Source organism: Anabrus simplex, chromosome 2 (assembly GCF_040414725.1).
Source record: "Anabrus simplex isolate iqAnaSimp1 chromosome 2, ASM4041472v1, whole genome shotgun sequence".
NCBI lineage: Eukaryota > Metazoa > Arthropoda > Insecta > Orthoptera > Tettigoniidae > Anabrus > Anabrus simplex.
Genome location: NC_090266.1, coordinates 857724395 through 857744416, shown reverse-complemented (window position 1 = coordinate 857744416; position 20022 = coordinate 857724395). Strand labels below are relative to the sequence as shown.

The 20022-nt window shown below is 39.2% G+C and overlaps 1 protein-coding gene across 1 annotated transcript in view; it reads left to right on the top strand.

The window, feature by feature from the left end:
* Coa8 (Cytochrome c oxidase assembly factor 8) overlaps window positions 1-20022 on the top strand; it is a 66008-nt gene that overhangs the window by 35405 nt on the left and 10581 nt on the right. The window contains exon 2 of the mRNA XM_067139487.2: window positions 4374-4592. Coding sequence (XP_066995588.1) covers window positions 4374-4592 — 219 coding nt within the window. The remainder of the gene's footprint in view (window positions 1-4373; window positions 4593-20022) is intronic.

Below are 20022 nucleotides of genomic sequence, written 5' to 3'. Positions count from 1 at the left end.
CCAGAGAACTGCAACAAGACCTCAGGAAGGTCACTGGAGTCACGGTGTCTGACCAGACAGTAAGGAACAGGTTAAGAGAAATATCCTTATGACCCAGACGTCCTGTTCGAGTGCCCCGTTTAACGCAGCAACATCGCGCAGCTCGCCTTCTGTTTGCCCGTACACATGTTAACTGGCAACTTCGCCAATGGAGACCTGTGTTGTTCACAGACGAGTCCAGATTTCCCCTGACACAGCGTGATGGACCTCAACGTGTATGGAGACGCCGTGGTGAGCAGTACATGCCAAATGTTGTCCAGTAAGGTGATCGATTCGGACAAGGTTCTGTGATAATGTAGGGTGCCATCAGTATTGATGGCCGTATGGATCTTGTCGTTGTCCGTGGTAATCTTACCGCTGCGGGATACATCGAGCAGATACTGCTACAGCATGTGTTGGTTGCTGCATATGGTGTTGGCCCTGAATTCGTACTCATGCAAGACAATGCCAGGGCTCATGTAGTGTGCATCACCAGAGCTGTCTTGCGAGAACTGGACATTCAAGAGATGGAATGGCGAGCAGGGAGTCCCGTCCTTAATCCCATTGAGCCTGTGTGGGATAGGCTTGACAGAAGTGTTCGTGGGCGTCCTGTTCCACCACAGACTCTCGAAGACCTCGAACAGGCTCTCATTGAAGAATGGGACCTGATACTGCAACGTGACCTCCGTCAACATATATGGAGCATGCCACATAGGTGCCAAGCTGTGATAAATGCTCGTGGAGGACATATACCATACTGAAGCTCTCCAACTTTGATAAAAATCCACTCTGTAAGACTGTTATCACTTTGTTTTCGCCCCTATTTGGATATTTCTACTTGTGTTCTGAAAATGAACGTGAATCCATCAATGTTCTTTCGTGTACTTCAACGGTAAAGAATAAAGGTTTAGTTGGTAATATACCTGAGTGTGAGGTATTGTTTTGTGGAGCATGGCATATGTTCAATGTTCCCCTAATTTTTTTGAACTGTGTATCACCATATCAACAGACGTTGCAAATCATTACTGGAAGACAATTTTAATATGTTACATCAACTTATTTATCTCTTTTAATTGTGAATGTGTATTCATATACTGTAGTTTTACCTTAAGATTACATTTCCAAAGAAGACAAGTTATTCATATTACCAAGGACATAAGTATAAATAACCATATTTTAACAATGACACATAAGTGCTGATGAACACTATTTGTCAATAAATTTAGTATTGTATTTCAACGGAATATTGGTGATTGTGTTGTATAAGATTTTATATGTTTTTCTAACTGGTAATTAAGGCTGAAGATGACCCAATTTACAGGGTAGAAACTAGTCCCTTATATCTAATAAAGATATTTGGTATTTAAATCAAATGGTATTGAATAGGTGGACCTCCCTTCCCCTATTTGTCACTGAGCTGTAGTTGGTACAATCCAATTCCTGATTAAGGCTGGACCATTGCAAACTAATTATTAGCATTTGTAAGGTTTTCAGTATTACCATTTCTTGTAGTTGTAAATCTTTATTTTCAAGTGTTATAATTAGACATCGGATTTACACAAACTTGAACAACACTGCACACCCTACTTTTTCTGTCCATAATTTGCTTTGCAGTATACTACGAGAATCTTCTCCAAGTTTTCTGGTATAAATCTGAGCTGCAAAAAGTGGTGAAATATGCACTTTAGTATGCACCTATTTTCAAGCTATTAAACACTTTTATGAAATGCAAACGTAAGATTCTTTTGCTAGGCTCATGTGATTCACCCACACAATACATAAAATCATGATCATGAATAAACAATCGAATGTAAAACAAAAATCACACTCTACTTACAACTGTGGCTTTTAACACTAATACAAAGAATCCGTGCATAGTTTGGGAGACGTACCATATCAACCTATCAGTGTTCACATGTCTTCTAGATAAAATATAGTATGTTAATCAATACACATGACAAATCATCATTCGCAAGGCTGTAAGGAAACCGTGTAAATAAACACAAACGTGAACAACACTGCACACCCTACTTTTTCTGTCCATAATTTGCTTTGCAGTACACTACAAGAATCTTCTCAAAGTTTTCTAGTATAAATTTGTGGTGTTTGCTGTTAAAATTAGCTTTAGTCTGGAGAATGATCTCACTACATCCGCAGATGTGACAGGACAGTACTTGAATTCGGGAGCACACGCTGTGTTCTTCTCTTGATTTTCCCTTGAAATCTTACCACACCTGTAATGTTCATTCAGAACAAGGCCACTCATTCTGCAAGAGTTCATAGCATTAATTACATTATATTTTCTTGAAGAATGCTGTAAAACATGTTAAAATATTCGTACCAGTAATAAAAATTGAAAACATACACAATAAATTCAAACTTTGGAATGTATGCACTAATCTCAAATATATGCAAATGTGCACATACAGAGTATTAGGGGTATTTGTGCAAATATTTCTTGTAACAATCGAGAATGATGTGTTGAGCCAATATATATAAATTTTTTAGTAATCGTCGGAAGTTACTTCCGTGATTAAAGGGATATGATGTTTTTAAGAGTATTTTACCGACACAGATAGGTCTTACTATGACGATAGGATAGGAAAGGACTAGGAATGGTAAAGAAGCATTAATTAAAGTACAACCCCAGCATTTGCCTGGTGTAAAAATGGGAAACCACAGAAAATCATCTTCAGGGCTGCCGACAGTGAGGTTCGAGTCCACTGTCTCCGGAATGCAAGCTGATAGCTACATGACCCAAACCATGCGGCTACTTGCTCAGTGAGATGCTGAACTCTGTGGTAGTGTGGTTACAATAGCTGTTCACGCAATGTACGATGAGCAGTCTAGTTAGATGTACCTACTTGTCTTGCCAAGCTCGACAAATTTAAAAAAAAATCCTTCTTCCTGCTGAAGCTCCGAGGGATTGCGATGTGATCCACGGCACTCGATCCGAGGATGAAGGGAGCCTGAGTCCCGGAACCTTTGGTACACAATGACGAACGTTCGGCTACTGGAAATACAGCGGTTTGGAAATTGTTGTGCACACAGCTTCCTCGCTGCATGTACAGTTTCTCCAGCTGCTCCGTAAATGAGGTGAATATCAGCTACTTCGGCACATGTAAAGGTTTCCATTATGTAATCAATTGGCTACATCTGTCCCACGACTGCGGGACAGGCAACAACAACTTGCCAGCAAGGACAGTGGGGCACGTAGCGTGGAGCCTACATTCAGTGCCGCATTCAGTCCTTCACGCACCACCACTGACTGTAACGTCACTCGGATTGCTTGCATAACAGCTGCATCAGATAGTTTCCTCATCTGACTGGTATACGTAGAGTTAACAGTGTCTTGAGATTAAAAAATTATACATTTAAAATAAAAACAAGAATACATTTTGGAATGAATCAATGGAGCAAAGTCATATGTAAGAATAAGAAGAATAAGAAGAATTGACTACTTGTAATTAATGCTCTGCATAGGAAACACTTATCAACGTTTATAACTATGGATCTCAACAGGTGTAGGCCTATAATATCCTAGATAAGGTGAAACAGATGCTCTAATGCCAGGTTGATTAGCTGGATGGTAGAGCGCTGGCCTTCTGATCACAATTTGGAGTGTTCGATCCGGCTCAGTCCGGTGATATTTGAAGGTGCTCAAACACGTCAGTCTCGGGTCAGTAGATTTAGTAGCATTAAAAGAAATCATGTGGGACAACATTCTGGCATCTCAATGTCTCCAAAAACCATAAAAGTAGTTAATGGGATGTAAAACCTAATAATATTATTATTATTATTATTATTATTATTATTATTATTACAAAAGCTAGACTGGTTTACGAGTACAGCAAGACCTCGTCTCGCGTGTGCAATGCCATCCCTCTTCCCCAGGGACTAGGGGAAGAGCACACCAACATGAGTTGACCTATGATAGGAAACTGGTTCAACAACCCCTACACTCTGCTACTGTGGTTGACACGTGATTCAACGACACGAGGACAGTATGACGTAACCGGCGTTTCCTACTATGGCAATTCAAAACACATTAGGTCCTGAAATATTTGGCTTGTTTATAGGAAAATTAATAAGACGAGGTAAAACGTACATAGCATGTGTTGTGAGGTGTATTTTTCTTTACCAACTAGCAAAATATCTACAGGTATACCCCTACCTATATGCACTATTAAACTTAACAATTTGTCCATTTTCACCTTCAAATGCACTTCCTTGTCAGTTTTGGAGGTCTACATATCGGCAAACAAAATATGCATTTGCATACATATCCGGTGTCTAGTTATAATTTATTTTGTTCTTGGTAATTAGATTGCCCCTTTAGATTGCTTTTGTTTCAGATTCTTTTGCCTTTATCTATAAGAATGCAAAGTACGCTCCCTAAGAATGTGAAGAGAGACATGATAGGGCCAGCAAATTCAATTTCCAATCTGAGGCAAATGGTTCTTCATGTACCGAAGGACGAGACTCCTCTTGAAACAGAATTTCGCCTTCGTAGGGAGGAAGTACGACAGTGGAATGAAACTTTTTGGACTGAGCATAATAGGGAATTTTACAAGGTAATATTTTTTTAAAAAAATTTCTTTTGTAGTCTGGACTGATAATGAAGATAACAGAAAATGAGAGAGAGATATGACAGTGATTAAACCTTTAACCTTCTTTAGTTGTTTATGTTCTAGAACTCCACATCTTATCTGCTAGGTTTTGTGTATTTCAAAGTGGCATACAATATACTGTAGTATGCTGTAAGGCATCGGTTCTCAAGTTTATTGTTTTAATGACTTCTATGAATTAATTATGTTTTATTCAATCAAGATATTTTGTAGGCTTGCCTGATGATAGACATTGACTGCATAACTCAATTGGTTGGATGCTCACCTTCTGGGCTCAGGGTTGGGTGATGAAATCCTGATGCAGTCATTGGCAGTCAGAACTATGCCAGCAGATTTACTGGCTAATTTTTTTTACTCCATTTTCTCTTTTAAGACCAGTACAGTAGTCGAAGGGATGTAGTATATTTCTAGGATGTGTCTTTCTGAAGCTTTTGCATTGATTTCTGAGTATTTAAAAATATATATAAAAGCATTTTGATGTGGGTACTTATTTGGCTTTTAACATCATATTTTGGACAATTTAAAGATTTTGTTCATATATCTGGTAAATAGGCTTGTCTTACAAATTATCCGACTTGTTGGCTGTATGGTCAGCATACTGGCCTTCGTTTCAGAGGTTCGATTCCCGGCCGGGACGGGGATTTTAATCACTTCTGATTAATTCTTCTGGCTCAGGGATTGGGTGTATGTGTCCGTCCCAACACTCTCTTCATCATATTCAGCCAACACACTACACTACCAACCACCACAAAAACACGCAATAGTGATTACATCCCTCCGTATAGGGTTGGCGTCGGGAAGGGCATCCGGCCGTAAAACAGGGCCAAATCCACATGTGCGACGCAGTACGCACCCATGACCCCACAGGTGTGAGAAAAAGCGGCAGCAAAAGAAGAAGAAGGCTTGTATCGCCAATTGTGCTGCTACAGTAATGAGTAGACTGTACAGGCAGCATCTCAACACCAAGTGTCCTGTGGCGGTAAATAACCCAATCCCCCTAAGGTGACCAAGGGTTTCGGGCGGATGAGTGTCCTTAGATGGGGTAATGGTACCCTCAGTGTAGGGAATGACACTGGAACCCATCGAGTAGCATCTGATCCCAGGTTAGGGGCGGCTGCAAAAGGCGTTCATACTCCATGTTAGTAGCACCCTGATTACCTGCTGGCAGTAGCTCTAAAATGGCCATTTTAATAACAGTCTAAAATTAAAATGGCACTTTTAAATCAGCCTCAGAAAAGGCCAGGGCATTTCCTGAAGCGATGTACAATTCTTATGCTGGGAGAACTGTGGGAAGTGGGCAAACAGTAGAGAATGTTTCGAAGCTATAATCAAACTTATGTCACTGACTGAAAAGTCAGAACAAGTGATTGATTTGATGGGGAAGGAGAATTTAGCTTGATGGAATTGAGTGAGTTAAGTGGAGGGGAAAAGGAAGGAAGAAATTGAGGAAGAGGTACACTCTATTGTAGTGGGGATAATAACAAACAAGATCTTAGATAAGTATGTCGATAAAGTGGGCTACGTAAATGATAGAATAATCAAGGACAGAGAATGGAGTAAGGGATTTCATCCATGTGTATGCACCCCAGACTCACTGCAAAGAAGTTGATATGGACAGATTCCTGGAGATACTGGAGAGAGAAATAAACGATCTGGAAGTGACTGTCATGGAAGACTTTAAGTCAGTGGTGGTACTTTTAGTGATTGAAAATTATTTATTCTATCATACATGTTTCAGGAACAATATGCTGGTATGCAACAGAAAAGGAATAGAGGAAGTAATTGGACTTTTTGGTTAGCTGGGCTGAGTAGCTCAGACGGTTGAGGCGCTGTACTAAGATGGGGTTCTTTATTTCAATTTCATCATTTAGGTTTTTATTTTTGTTGTTTTGCTGATCTAAATGAATATATGTTTTCCAATTCTATCATTTCTTTTCCTTTTTCTACTCTTCTTAAAATTCTTAAATCCCTTTCAGTAGTTGTAAAACTGTGTCCAGTTTCTTGCATGTGTGCTCCCATTGCAGAGTGTTTCTTGTGTTTTGCTGCATTTACACGTTTGAGATATCTTAGTACAATTACCGGAATTAATACAAATGCATAAATCTGATGTACATAAATTCTATAAACATTTTAATCCGACAAAAGTTAATGGCTTATTGACGCAAACAAACTCAACTCCTCCTTCTCCTAGGCAATCCCCTCCACAGTCTACTGTAGCTATCAATGCACCACCTACCTTCACTTCCCCTTCCCACTCCCTGTCAAAGCGTAAACTCATCCACACTCGCTCATATAATACAAGGAGTGCAAACAGAACAACAAGTAGTTCTCAAGAGGCTAGGACTAACACTAGACAATTACGCAGCAGAAAGAAAAGTAAGTGACAGTTCTTTCAATAAGAAATTTATACAGAATTATAATCAAAACCCTAAACATATATTTTTTATCTTTCATTGCAGATATACCAACAAGTCCAATTTGGAACATACGAGAACCATTCAAATTCTACCTCACATTATAAAGTGTTTATTCAGCAACAAGTTTGATCATAAACAATATTCTCGTATTGACAACATAAATTAATGCCAATACATTTTGTACAAATGTTACTCCTGCAACATCGAGAATAAGTTAAATGTTCATAACATAGGCAATTATCAACTGTAGAAAATTGTTAATATAGTCAACGAAGTTTCAACGGCAACCATACAAGTCGAGCAACATTGAATCAATAATTAGCCAGATCTCAGAGGGTTTTTAAAAATAATTTTAAAGGATGTTCACCAGATGAGTTTCGTCAATAAAATGTTAGACTTAGATAGATTTTAGACAAATATGTTTTAACTTAAAGACAGAATTTTATTGTTATATGACTTGTAAACAGTATTATAAGACTTGTCAATCAAGTTTACAAGCATAATTTAATCCAATAGAATAGATTCATGATCTTATATAACCTTAAGTAAATGATGATTGGCTGATGATGCTCACGAAAAAGGAGCGAAACATGTACCATAACAACAACTTAATAAATATGTAAGTTTTTATTATGTCATAATTGTATTGAATAGGTGGTATTTAATAAAATTATAAGAATTTGTATCACAAGTAGATCTTTAATACAGACAAAAAATGAAATTTATAACCTGCAACATACCAATTAGTCGAGCAGCTCGTCTCCTTTCTCCCAAGTCTTCCCAGCTCCAATTTTGCAACTTTATTGTAATGTTACTCTTTTGCCAGAAATCACCCAGAACAAATCGAGCTGCTTTTCTTTGGATTTTTTCCAGTTCTCGAATCAAGTAATCCTGGTGAGGGTCCCATACACTCGAACCATACTCTGGTTGGAGTCTTACCAGAGATTTATATGCCATCTCCTATACATCCTTATTGCAACCCCTAAATACCCGCATAACCATGTGCAGAGATCTCTACCCTTTATTTACAATACCATTTATGTGATTACCCCAATGAAGATCTTTCCTTATATTAACACCTAGGTACTTACAGTGATCCCCATGAGGAACTTTCACCCCCATCAACGCAGTAATTAAAACTGCGAGGACTTTTGCTATTAGTGAAACTCACAACCTGATTTTTAACCCCATTTATCATCATACCATTGCCTGCTGTCTATCTTACAACATTGTCGAGGTCTTTTTACAAAATATCAAAATGCAATATGGCGTCCATCATTAGAGAAACTCCCAAGAAATTCTTGAATAAGAAATTCTTGACCACAGTTAACTTCACCACATCACATTGAGCTGGGAAACAAATCGCAGTTATTAACAGACTTTCTTTTCAATCAAATTAACTTTATTTGCAAATGAGATGTCTACCTCTGTGGTATATGATACACAAAAATACATTGTTCTCAAGCACTACATTTTAAATTAAAAAAAGAAAAGAAGACATTTTCCTTAAATATAGTATTATAGGCTACAATTTACATTAGCAATTTTTCTGTTAATCACACAGCTCATCCTTAATAAATTTATGTTATGTAAAAATTATACTCATAATATCTTCTGTACTTACACACATAATCGACTCATATACATTTGTGGAATCACTTCAAGTTACTATACAACTGCTATAAGATTTAAATTTACATTGCCTTTTTTTTAAAACCCATTTTGGTACCTAACGTGCATAACAACCTGTTGCGCCTTAACCAGAGCCCCTTTTGCCACCATTTTTCAGACTTCTTGAAGGGCCTTTACAGCTACCGTAGCAGTCCCAGGGCCGTTGAAGTCCCAACTGTACTTCACCCCTACTGGCAGTCCCCTACTTTGGCTGTTTAATCTCTGTAGACAAGGGGATGGAATTAATTTATTCACAAAAATTCTTTATTTACAATAACCTGCACAGGTCGAAATTGTAAAAGAACTCCTGCGGGACAAATTTTTGGCAACACGAAGTCTCCAAAAAACGTGAAAGAAGTTAGTGAGACGTAAACCAAATAAAATTATTATTTTACGTTTTGGTTATGGAAAGAGGAAAAAACGAGGGAGAGAATTTGGTGGATTCTTGTTTGAGAAATAGGTTAATATGGGCAATACATGGTTCCGGAAGAATAGTTGAAACATTACAAGATACCGATGGAGAAACCGAAGGACAAAGACAGTAATTGGTTACTTCTTGGTGGAAAGAGCAATTCGTAGACAGTTGTTAGACGTAACAGTCTTGCCAGAAGTAGCCTTTGATGGAGACAATAGAGTAGCGGTAGGAAAAATGAAAGTTGGAAAAACAGTGAGAATGAAAGAGATAAGAGAGAGAGAAAATCTAAGTATGGAAATTAAAAGATATACACTGACTGACAGAGCAAATGCAACACCAAGGAGGAGTGGTTCGAAAGGGATGAAAGTTGGGGAAAAAACAGAGTCGGCACGGAAGAATAATTGATGTTTATTTCAAACCGATATGCAGGTTACACAATGCGCATGGCATCGACTCAGTAGGATGTAGGACCACCGCGAGCGGCGATGCACGCAGAAACACGTCGAGGTACAGAGTCAATAAGAGTGTGGATGGTGTCCTGAGGGATGGTTCTCCATTCTCTGTCAACCATTTGCCACAGTTAGTCGTCCGTACGAGGCTGGGGCAGAGTTTGCAAACGGCGTCCAATGAGATCCCACACGTGTTCGATTGGTGAGAGATCCGGAGAGTACGCTGGCCACGGAAGCATCTGTACACCTCGTAGAGCCTGTTGGGAGATGCGAGCAGTGTGTGGGCGGGCATTATCCTGCTGAAACAGAGCATTGGGCAGCCCCTGAAGGTACGGGAGTGCCACCGGCCGCAGCACATGCTGCACGTAGCGGTGGGCATTTAACGTGCCTTGAATACGCACTAGAGGTGACGTGGAATCATACGCAATAGCACCCCAAACCATGATGCCGCGTTGTCTAGCGGTAGGGCGCTCCACAGTTACTGCCGGATTTGACCTTTCTCCACGCCGACGCCACACTCGTCTGCGGTGACTATCACTGACAGAACAGAAGCGTGACTCATTGGAGAATACGACGTTCCGCCATTCCCTCATCCAAGTCGCTCTAGCCCGGCACCATGCCAGGCGTGCATGTCTATGCTGTGGAGTCAATGGTAGTCTTCTGAGCGGACGCCGGGAGTGCAGGCCTCCTTCAACCAATCGACGGGAAATTGTTCTGGTCGATATTGGAACAGCCAGGGTGTCTTGCACATGCTGAAGAATGGCGGTTGACGTGGCGTGCGGGGCTGCCACCGCTTGGCGGCGGATGCGCCGATCCTCGCGTGCTGACGTCACTCGGGCTGCGCCTGGACCCCTCGCACGTGCCACATGTCCCTGCGCCAACCATCTTCGCCACAGGCGCTGCACCGTGGACACATCCCTATGGGTATCGGCTGCGATTTGACGAAGCGACGAACCTGCCCTTCTCAGCCCGATCACCATACCCCTCGTAAAGTCGTCTGTCTGCTGGAAATGCCTCCGTTGACGGCGGCCTGGCATTCTTAGCTATACACGTGTCCTGTGGCACACGACAACACGTTCTACAATGACTGTCGGCTGAGAAATCACGGTACGAAGTGGGCCATTTGCCAACGCCGTGTCCCATTTATCGTTCGCTACGTGCGCAGCACAGCGGCGCATTTCACATCATGAGCATACCTCAGTGATGTCAGTCTACCCTGCAATTGGCATAAAGTTCTGACCACTCCTTCTTGGTGTTGCATTTGCTCTGTCAGTCAGTGTAGAAGTTAAAGAAAAAGACCAAAATGAATTGAGACAACACATACCCAGAACTGAGATGGAGAGTGTGGAAGTTGAACGAGACATATTCAAGAAGACATTTATAAGCTGTGCAGAGAGTGCTTATGGCAGAATAGCTGAAACAGTGAAAGATAACAGACACCATGGTGGAATGAGAGTGTAAAGGAAGCAGTGAAAAATATGAAGAATGCAAGGCTGTTACATCTAACAACTGTCTACAATTTGCTCTTTTCACCAACAAGTTGTGAAAATGAAAATTCTCACCCTGTTTCCAGTCATTCGACCAGGTCAGGAATGGAATGAATGAAACCCCCATATAGCGACGAGGATAGGAATTGTACCGAGCTCGATAGCTGTAGTCACTTAAGTGTAGCCAGTATCCAGTAATTGGGAGATAGTGGGTTCAAGCCCCACCGTCAGCAGCCCTGAAGATGGTTTTCCATGGTTTCCCATTTTCACACCAGGCAAATGCTGGGGCTGTACCTTAATTAAGGCCACGGCCGCTTCCTTCCAATTCCTAAGCCTTTCCTACCCCATCGTCGCCATAAGACCTATCTGTGTCGGTGCGACGTGAAGCAAAAATAGCAACCAAAAAAAAAAAAAAGGAATTGTGCCGGCTGCTGAAGCCTCTAAGGCAATGATTAATGACTGACAGATGAAATGAAATGATATTGGAAAGTGTCGTTGGAATGAAAGTTGACAGAGAAAACTGGAGTACCTGGAGAAAAACCTGTCCTGCCTCTGCTTTGTCCAGCACAAATCTCACATGGAGTGACCGGAATTTGAACCACGGAACACAGTGATGAGAGGCTGGCGTGCTGTCACCTGAACCATGGAGGTTTACCAAAAAGTTGTACCAATTGTAAAAAAAAAAAAAAAAAAAAAAAAAAAAAAAAAAAAAAAAAAAAAAAAAAAAAAAGTAATTTTAAAGATAATATTTTGGGGTTGCATGTGCAAAAAGGTCATCTTTGTTTTAAGAACTGTGTGGTAATGTTGTGATGTAGCACACATTGACATTATACACATTAAAAAAACAAGAATAAGCAAACAAAAGGAAAAGATAAACAAAATACATAAATCCGAGGCTGTGTGGTTAGGGGCGCACAGCGGTGAGCTTGCATTCTGGATATAGTGGGTTTGAACCCCACTGCCGGCAGCCCTGAAGATGGTTTTCCTTAGCTTCCCATTTTCACACCAGGTGGATGTTGGGGCTCTACCTTAATTGATGATGATGTTGATGCTGGTTGTTTAAAGGGGCCTAACATCTAGGTCATTGGCCCCTAATCTACCTTAATTAAGGCCATGTCCACTTCCTTCCCACTCCTAGCCCTTTCCAATTCCCATCATCACCATAAGACCTATCTGTGTCGGTGCAATGTAAAGCAGCTTGTAAAAAAAAAAACAACAACAATAAAAAAAACCCCACAGAAATACAAGGACAACTGTAGGCGATACGAACAGATGGACAACAGGATGTGGATGGTGCTGGACGACCCTACCAGGAACATGAACTGGGGACACTTACACTCTTGAACACAGGCAATCATGTTTCTTACAATTTATTAAAAATAACTTCATAACACTTAATAAAATTATCATAACGTAACTTCACTTAACGTAACTTACTTTCAGAAATTGATGTAAAAATGTAGATAGCCCAAAGAAATTAAGGAAGACACATTTGAAACTGAGTGCACACCAACACTCACAAAATTATTTAAATAAATTACTCATAATCCTACCTTTAAAACCCTTGGAAGTTAATAAGGCAACCTAATCAAACTGACAGCTGTGCTCGCAGGCAGGTGAAGATGATACCACATTTAACCTTCCCATAAGCTTGAGAACAACATATTAAGAGGAAAAGAAAGTAATGGAGCGTAGATAAGAACCAAATTATGAATATCCTGGGAATTGACAACAAGGCTGAAAATATATCGCAAAAGTTGGCATCTTCCTTTCTCATCTTGGTTCTCAGTCAGGGCTGATGTAACCAGTTCGAGCTCTTGCTCCACAGGGGAGTTCATGCTGATGTTGTGGGATAATGGGATAAGGTAAATTTTCTTTTCTTTGTAATGTCGCAGATTAACTTGTATCACTTGCAGGAAATCTACGGGGCAGCCTCATATCTTCACTGATTGAATTTAGTCGAAATAGCACTTTTCAGTGCTACAATATAATTTTGTTGGAGCAACCAAACTTTTTTTGTATATATCTCTCTGTACGTGTCATGTAAATTTCCTGAGACACATTGTTTGCCAGTCTCTGGTGGTATGTTCCAATTCAGGTGATAAAAAAAGAAAATGAGGGGAATTTTAAAAGCGTTACTAATTGCCGTAAGGTGGCAGCATTTTCTTTTTTTATCAACTACATTAGAACGTACTACCAGACACTGGCAAACAATATGGTTCAGGAAATTTACATGATACGTACAAAAATGTGTTTGGTTGCTCCAACAAAATTATATTGTAGCACTAAAAAGTGCTATTTTGACTAAATTCAGTCATTGAAGATGTGAGACTGTCCCGTAGATTTCCTGTGAGTGATACAAGTTAATCTGCGACATTACAAAGAAAAGAAAATTTACCTTATCCCATTCTCCCGCAACATCAGCATGAACTCCCCTGTGGAGCAAGAGCTCGAACTGGTTACATCAGCCCTGACTGAGAACCAAGATGAAAAAGGAGGATGCTAACTTTAGACTCTTAAGATATAACCCCCACCCAGTTGCACGCAGCATCCTTCCAGAACAATGGAACCTATTCACCAATAACATGCAGAATTTAAAGACAGAGCAGATCTCGCATCGTCCTACATGAGGGTGGAAAATTCTCACACACTCTGACAGAGCAGAACACCAGAAACAAGAGTTTGTTCTGGTGTCAGTGAGTCGTGAGAAATGAAGTGCCTAGTCACCTGTTGGGTGCTCTCATAGTTTTCTTCACAACATTACCACAGAGTTCTTGAAACAAAGGTTCCCTTTTTGCACACACAACCCCAAAATATAATCTTTAATTCCTGCTTTATTTATTTTTTGCAATTAGTACAACTTCTTGGTGAAAAGAGCAAATCATAGACAGTTGTTAGATGTAACAGTCATGTCAGAATTAGCCTTTGATGGAGACCATAGAGTAGTGCTAGAAAAAATAGAGAGGAGAAGATAAAAGTATGGAAATTAAAAGTTATGGAAGTAAAAGCAAAATTCCAAAATGAATTGAAACAACACACCCAGAACTGAGGTGCAGAGTATGGAAGTGGAATGGGACATGTTCAAGAGGGCATTTGTAAGCTGTGCAGAAAAAAATGCTTATGATAGAATATCTGAAAGAGTGAAAGGTAGAAGCAATCCCATGGTGGAAAGAGAGGGTAAAGGAAGCAGAGAAAAATATAAAGAATTGCAATTATGGAATAGGGACAAAATGGAAGCAAGAAGAAGAAAGTATCAGCTTATGAAAAGTAGGTGCAAGAAAGTAGTATGTGAAGAAAATAAAAAGTTGGGAGGGATATGTATAGTGGTAAACGGATGCTATATGGACTTGTATGAGGGAAGAGAAAAGGAAGATTTTACACAAAAGGTGAAAGGAAAAGAAGTTGAGATGATAACACAACCAGAGGAGATTAGGAAAAGATGGAAAATTGTGATGAACTTCAGAATGTGAGAAGGGGGGTAGACGAGATGATAGAGGTAGTGTGTGAGGGACGGAATCCGAGGGTCAAATCACAATGGAAGAGGTGGATATTGCTGTCAAATGAAGTGGGGAAAGCAGCAGGATTGGATGAATTTTGTATGGAAATGATAAAAGCATCAGGACCTGTTTGTCTACAGTGGCTGCATGGGCTATTTAGATGTATTTAAAAAAAAAAAAATCAGTACCTAATGACTGGAGTAAAGGAGTAATATTAGCCATATTTAAGAAGGGGGACAAGAAGATATGTAATAATTATTGAGGAATCACACTAATTTCTCAGTTGGCAAAAATATTTGGAAGTACTAGAAAAGCGAATAAGAAGAAAGGTGGAAGGACAAATACAAGATGAGCAATATGGCTTTTGAAATGGAAGATTATCACTAGATCCCATCTTCAGTATGAGGCATTTAATGGACAATGGGAATACAGAAGAGATATGATGATGGAATTCATTGATTTGGAAAAAGCTTACGATAATATACTCAGAGCAAAGGTGGTGGTGGTGGTGGTGGTGGTGGTGGTGGTGGTGGTGGTGGTGGTGGTGGTGGTGGTGGTGGTTGTTGTTGTTGTTGTTGTTGTTGTTGTTTGAGTCATCAGTCCATAGACTGGTTTGATGCAGATCTCCATGCCACCCTATCCTGTGCTCACCTTTTCATTTCTACATAACTGCCACATTCTACATCTGCTCTAATCTGTTAGATATCTTCTTGTAATCTGTTGGTCTACCCCTACCGTTCTTACCACCTACATCCTTCTTTCAAAAACCAGCTGCACAAATCCTGGGTGTCTTAAGATGTGTCCTATCATTCTAGCTCTTCTTCTGGTCAAATTTAGCCAAATTTAGAGCAAAGGTATGCAAAGTGTTGGGAAAACAAACAATAGAATATGTGCAAGCATTGTATAAAAATTGTTGCAGCAGTGTCCAGACACATGAAGAGAGAACAGAATGGTTTTGGAATGAGACTGGACTATGACAAGGAAATGTGCTGTTACCACTGTTATTCTTAATGGTTATGGATGAAATTGTGAAGGAGACAAAGGAAAAATATAGGGACAGTGAGCCGAGGGTAATACTGTTTGCAGATGATAATGAAGTGTGGGGAGCAAACAGAGAGGAAGTGTAAGGATAACTCAACATATTGAATGAGATTATTAAAACCTAATAACCTATTGTAATTAAGATACATCTGAATGTAGTTTAAAAATTATTGTGGTGTATTGGTAGTATCTTATTAGAAATTAGCATGCTTATTCCATTATTGTGAAATATTTGTGCAGTAAAAGTATCTCTAGAAACTCTCTTAAAATAATTCAGTAGTTGTAATTAGGATAGGCTTAACTGCAGTTTAGAATTGTGTAATTCTTGTGTATTCCTTTTGGAGAGCCTCCGTGGCTCAAGTGGAAGCACACCAGCCTCTCACTACTGAGTTTTGTGGTTCAAATCCCGGTCATTCCATGTGAGAATTGTGCTGGATAAAATGCAGGCTCGACAGGTTTTTCTCCGAGTACTCCGGTTTTCCCTGTCTTCATTCATTCCATCAACACACTCCAATATCATTTCATCTGTCTGTCATTAATCATTGCCCCAGAAGAGTGCAACAGGCTCCAGCAGCCAGGACAATTCCTATCCTCACGCTAGGCGGGGGCTTCATTCATTCCATCCCTGACCCGGTCGAATGACTCGAAAGAGGTTTTGGATTTTCATTTTTCATTGTGTATTCCTTTCAGTATTCAGTAATTAACGGCAGTTTTCATCATGTTGGGGTGTTGTAGTGCAGTAGTATATTAATTACCTTGTAGTCATGTGACCTTTGTGTACTATCCTAGACATTTCTCTCCTTTAATTTTTTTGTGTGCACAGAATAAATTATTTTCTTTTTTCTTTTCATTATTCCATTAAGAATGGCTAAGGAGTGCAAGTACAGGATACAGTAGGTGCAAAAGAGGGATGGGAAGGAAAGGGGAGAATTGTAGAAGACAGGTGGTCTAATGTTTTAAGGGGAAGGGTATTGCAGGCTAAGGGCTCTATTCAAGATCAGTATTCCGGACAGGTGTCTGTGAGAAATTGGTACAAATCACTGCAGGTGGAACAACAGAAGGAAGATGAGGAACAGGGAACTGTTGCTGAGAAGTGTGGAATTAGGAGGAAAGGAAAAGGTAGGAAAGGAAAATGTAGAGTAGAGGATAGGAAAGGTTATTCGACTGAAGCTCAGCTTGTAGGATTTCAGCAAGATATAGCAGATATCCTGGATTCAGGAGGCCAAATGGACTGTATTGCGATTGACCTATCTAAGGCATTTGATAGGGTAGATCATAGAAGACTACTGGCAAAAATGAGTGCAATTGGACTAGAAAAAAGAGTGACTGAATGGGTTGCTATATTTCTAGAAAATAGAACTCAGAGAATTAGAGTAGGCGAAGCTTTATCTGACCCTGTAATAATTAAGAGGGGAATTCCTCAAGGCAGTATTATTGGACCTTTATGTTTTCTTATATATATCAATGATATGTGTAAAGAAGTGGAATCAGAGATACGGCTGTTTGCAGATGATGTTATTCTGTACAGAGTAATAAATAAGTTACAAGATTGTGAGCGGCTGCAGAGTGACCTCGATAGTGTTGTGAGATGGACGGTTGACAATGGTATGATGATAAACGGGGTTAAAAGTCAGGTTGTGAGTTTCACAAATAGGAAAAGTCCTCTCAGTTTTAATTATTGCGTTGATGGGGTGAAAGTTCCTTTTGGGGATCATTGTAAGTACCTAGGTGTTAATATAAGAAAAGACCTTCATTGGGGTAATCACATAAATATGATTGTTAATAAAGGGTACAGATCTTTGCACATGGTTATGAGGGTATTTAGGGGTTGTAGTAAGGATGTAAAGGAGAGGGCATGTAAGTCTCTGGTAAGACCCCCACAAGAGTATGATTCCAGTGTATGGGACCCTCACCAGGATTACTTGATTCAAGAACTGGAAAAAATCCAAAGAAAAGCTGCTCGATTTGTTCTGGGTGATTTCAGACAAAAGAGTAGCGTTACAAAAATGTTGCAAAGTTTGGGCTGGGAAGATTTGGGAGAAAGGAGACAAGCTGCTCGATTAAATGGTATGTAAACTGTATATAGGATAATATTTTTTGTTTATTTCCACCTATTCAATACATTACAAGATGTTGGCATTTACTTTAAAACATTATTCAGATGAGACATGTTTCGCCTCCTACTGTGAGGCATCCTCAGTCATTATCATAAACCTTGTTATTTTACCAGGCATCTGGTTAAAGATATTAAAAAATCTAGACATCTATTAATGACTACGGCTTCAAGCCACCTTCTTTTACTATAGTACAATCAAACAAGTCCTATTCAACAAAGAACTACATATGTTTTTATCAATATATTAGATTTTTAGTTACTTCATGAACATGTTTATAACAAATGTAAATCTTACCTCTCTTATAATCATCAAACACATTTTTGAATATACGGACGAAAAATGATTTTCATCACTTGTAATAAATGGTATGTTCCGAGCTGTCAGAAGAGAGATGGCGTGGGAGGACATCAGTAGACGAATAAGCTTGAGTGGTGTCTTTAAAAGTAGGAAAGATCACAATATGAAGATAAAGTTGGAATTCAAGCGTACAAATTGGGGCAAATATTCGTTTATAGGAAGGGGAGTTAGGGATTGGAATAACTTACCAAGGGAAATGTTCAATAATTTTCCAATTTCTTTGCGATCATTTAAGAAAAGGCTAGGAAAACAACAGATAGGGAATCTGCCACCTGGGCGACTGCCCTAAATGCAGATCAGTAGTGATTGATTGAAGGGAGACCCAGAGTAAGGTGGTTGAAAATGATCAAGAATACTAAAATTGGAAGAAATACGGATTAGAACACATTTAGTGATTAATAATGGTGGTCGGATAGAGGAAGATGGAAAGATGCCATAAACATCCCAACCTTGCAGGAGCTGAACGAGAGAGAGGGGTGATGATGATGATGATGATGTGCTAAATATATATGTGCAGTGTGGTCGGAAAAACGTGAACGGGTATATGTGCATTAGAGTGTTGGTCATATTAATAAATAATTTGTAAAAATAATCCAATATCTCACACTGTTGTCTTTTATCAGCTGCTGAACTTTTGAAAAATTCCAGTCCTAATGGAGTGAAACCAGGGTCAAACCCCGAAAACTAAAATATTCATTATTCTAACGCCATGTGATATACAAAGTTAACATTTGATGTAATGATTGCTATTTTATGTCCTAGATGTTAAATAAGATAGAATTTTAAAACATTGTACTCAACAGGGGCTTAAATGGAGGTTAAGACCTGAAATCAAAAATATTAAATCCTCCTAAACCATTTAACTTATGAAGTTTGAATTTGAGGTGATAGTTGCTCATTTTAAGTCCTAGATGTTAAATAAGGAATATTTTAACACTTCAGAATATCTCATGATACTTCAGATAGCGAATTGTGCCTGATGCATTTCTGCTTTCAAAACTATGTGTTGTATGTTCAGTCTTCAGCCCTAAGGCTGGATAGACTGGTAATTCATATCGCATTGCACATAATTTTCGAGGACTTCTGTGAAGTGTTACTATGCCCATGTGAGAAGTTCCAAACTCTTCTCCTTACTTTATAAACATATAAAATCTGAATTTAAATGAAAAATATGAAAATTAATATTCATTTAATAAAATAAAAAAATCGTTGGACCTTGTACTCACACTTAGTTCTTACCTGATTACTTACACATACGTTATTTGATGGGCGCCAGCTACAACTCAATGCAGCAATAAGAGAATGAGAGTCTTGAATATCTCTAGGGTGTGGGGTAATAAGCTTACTTTTGACAACATACCGTATAGGTTCTAGGAAAAGGAGATTGTTGTTCGGTTTCCCCATTAAATTTGAGGTTATCTAATTCTACCTTTGAAATAAAATGATTAATTAATTTGATAGAACAAAATATATTCTTAAATTATATAGAAGAAATAGCAAGACCTGTTGCGATAAATCAGATGAAAATATAAAATTATGACATTACAACTGAAAGAAACTCGGCATTAAATTTGAATTCTTCTTGACCGGACATTTAAAAATCTTACAAGAAATGTATCCCTCACTGGTTCACTTGACTGTACCTTCAACACTTTGAGTGTAATAACAACGTATTCCTTTGAGTTGGCGTTTTGCTGTAGGTGTATCAAGCCTAATTTGGTGATGTATCCTTTTTGTTTCACTGATGACTAAGTATCCATGTGACTGCTGCTGCTCTATCCAGATGACTGACTACTATCATCTCAGTACAACACTTCTTGGCAAGTGTCTCCATCCATATGACTTCATGGCAAGTCTCTCCGTTCATATGACTTCATGGCAAGTCTCTCCGTTCATATGACTTCATGGCAAGTCTCTCCTTCCAT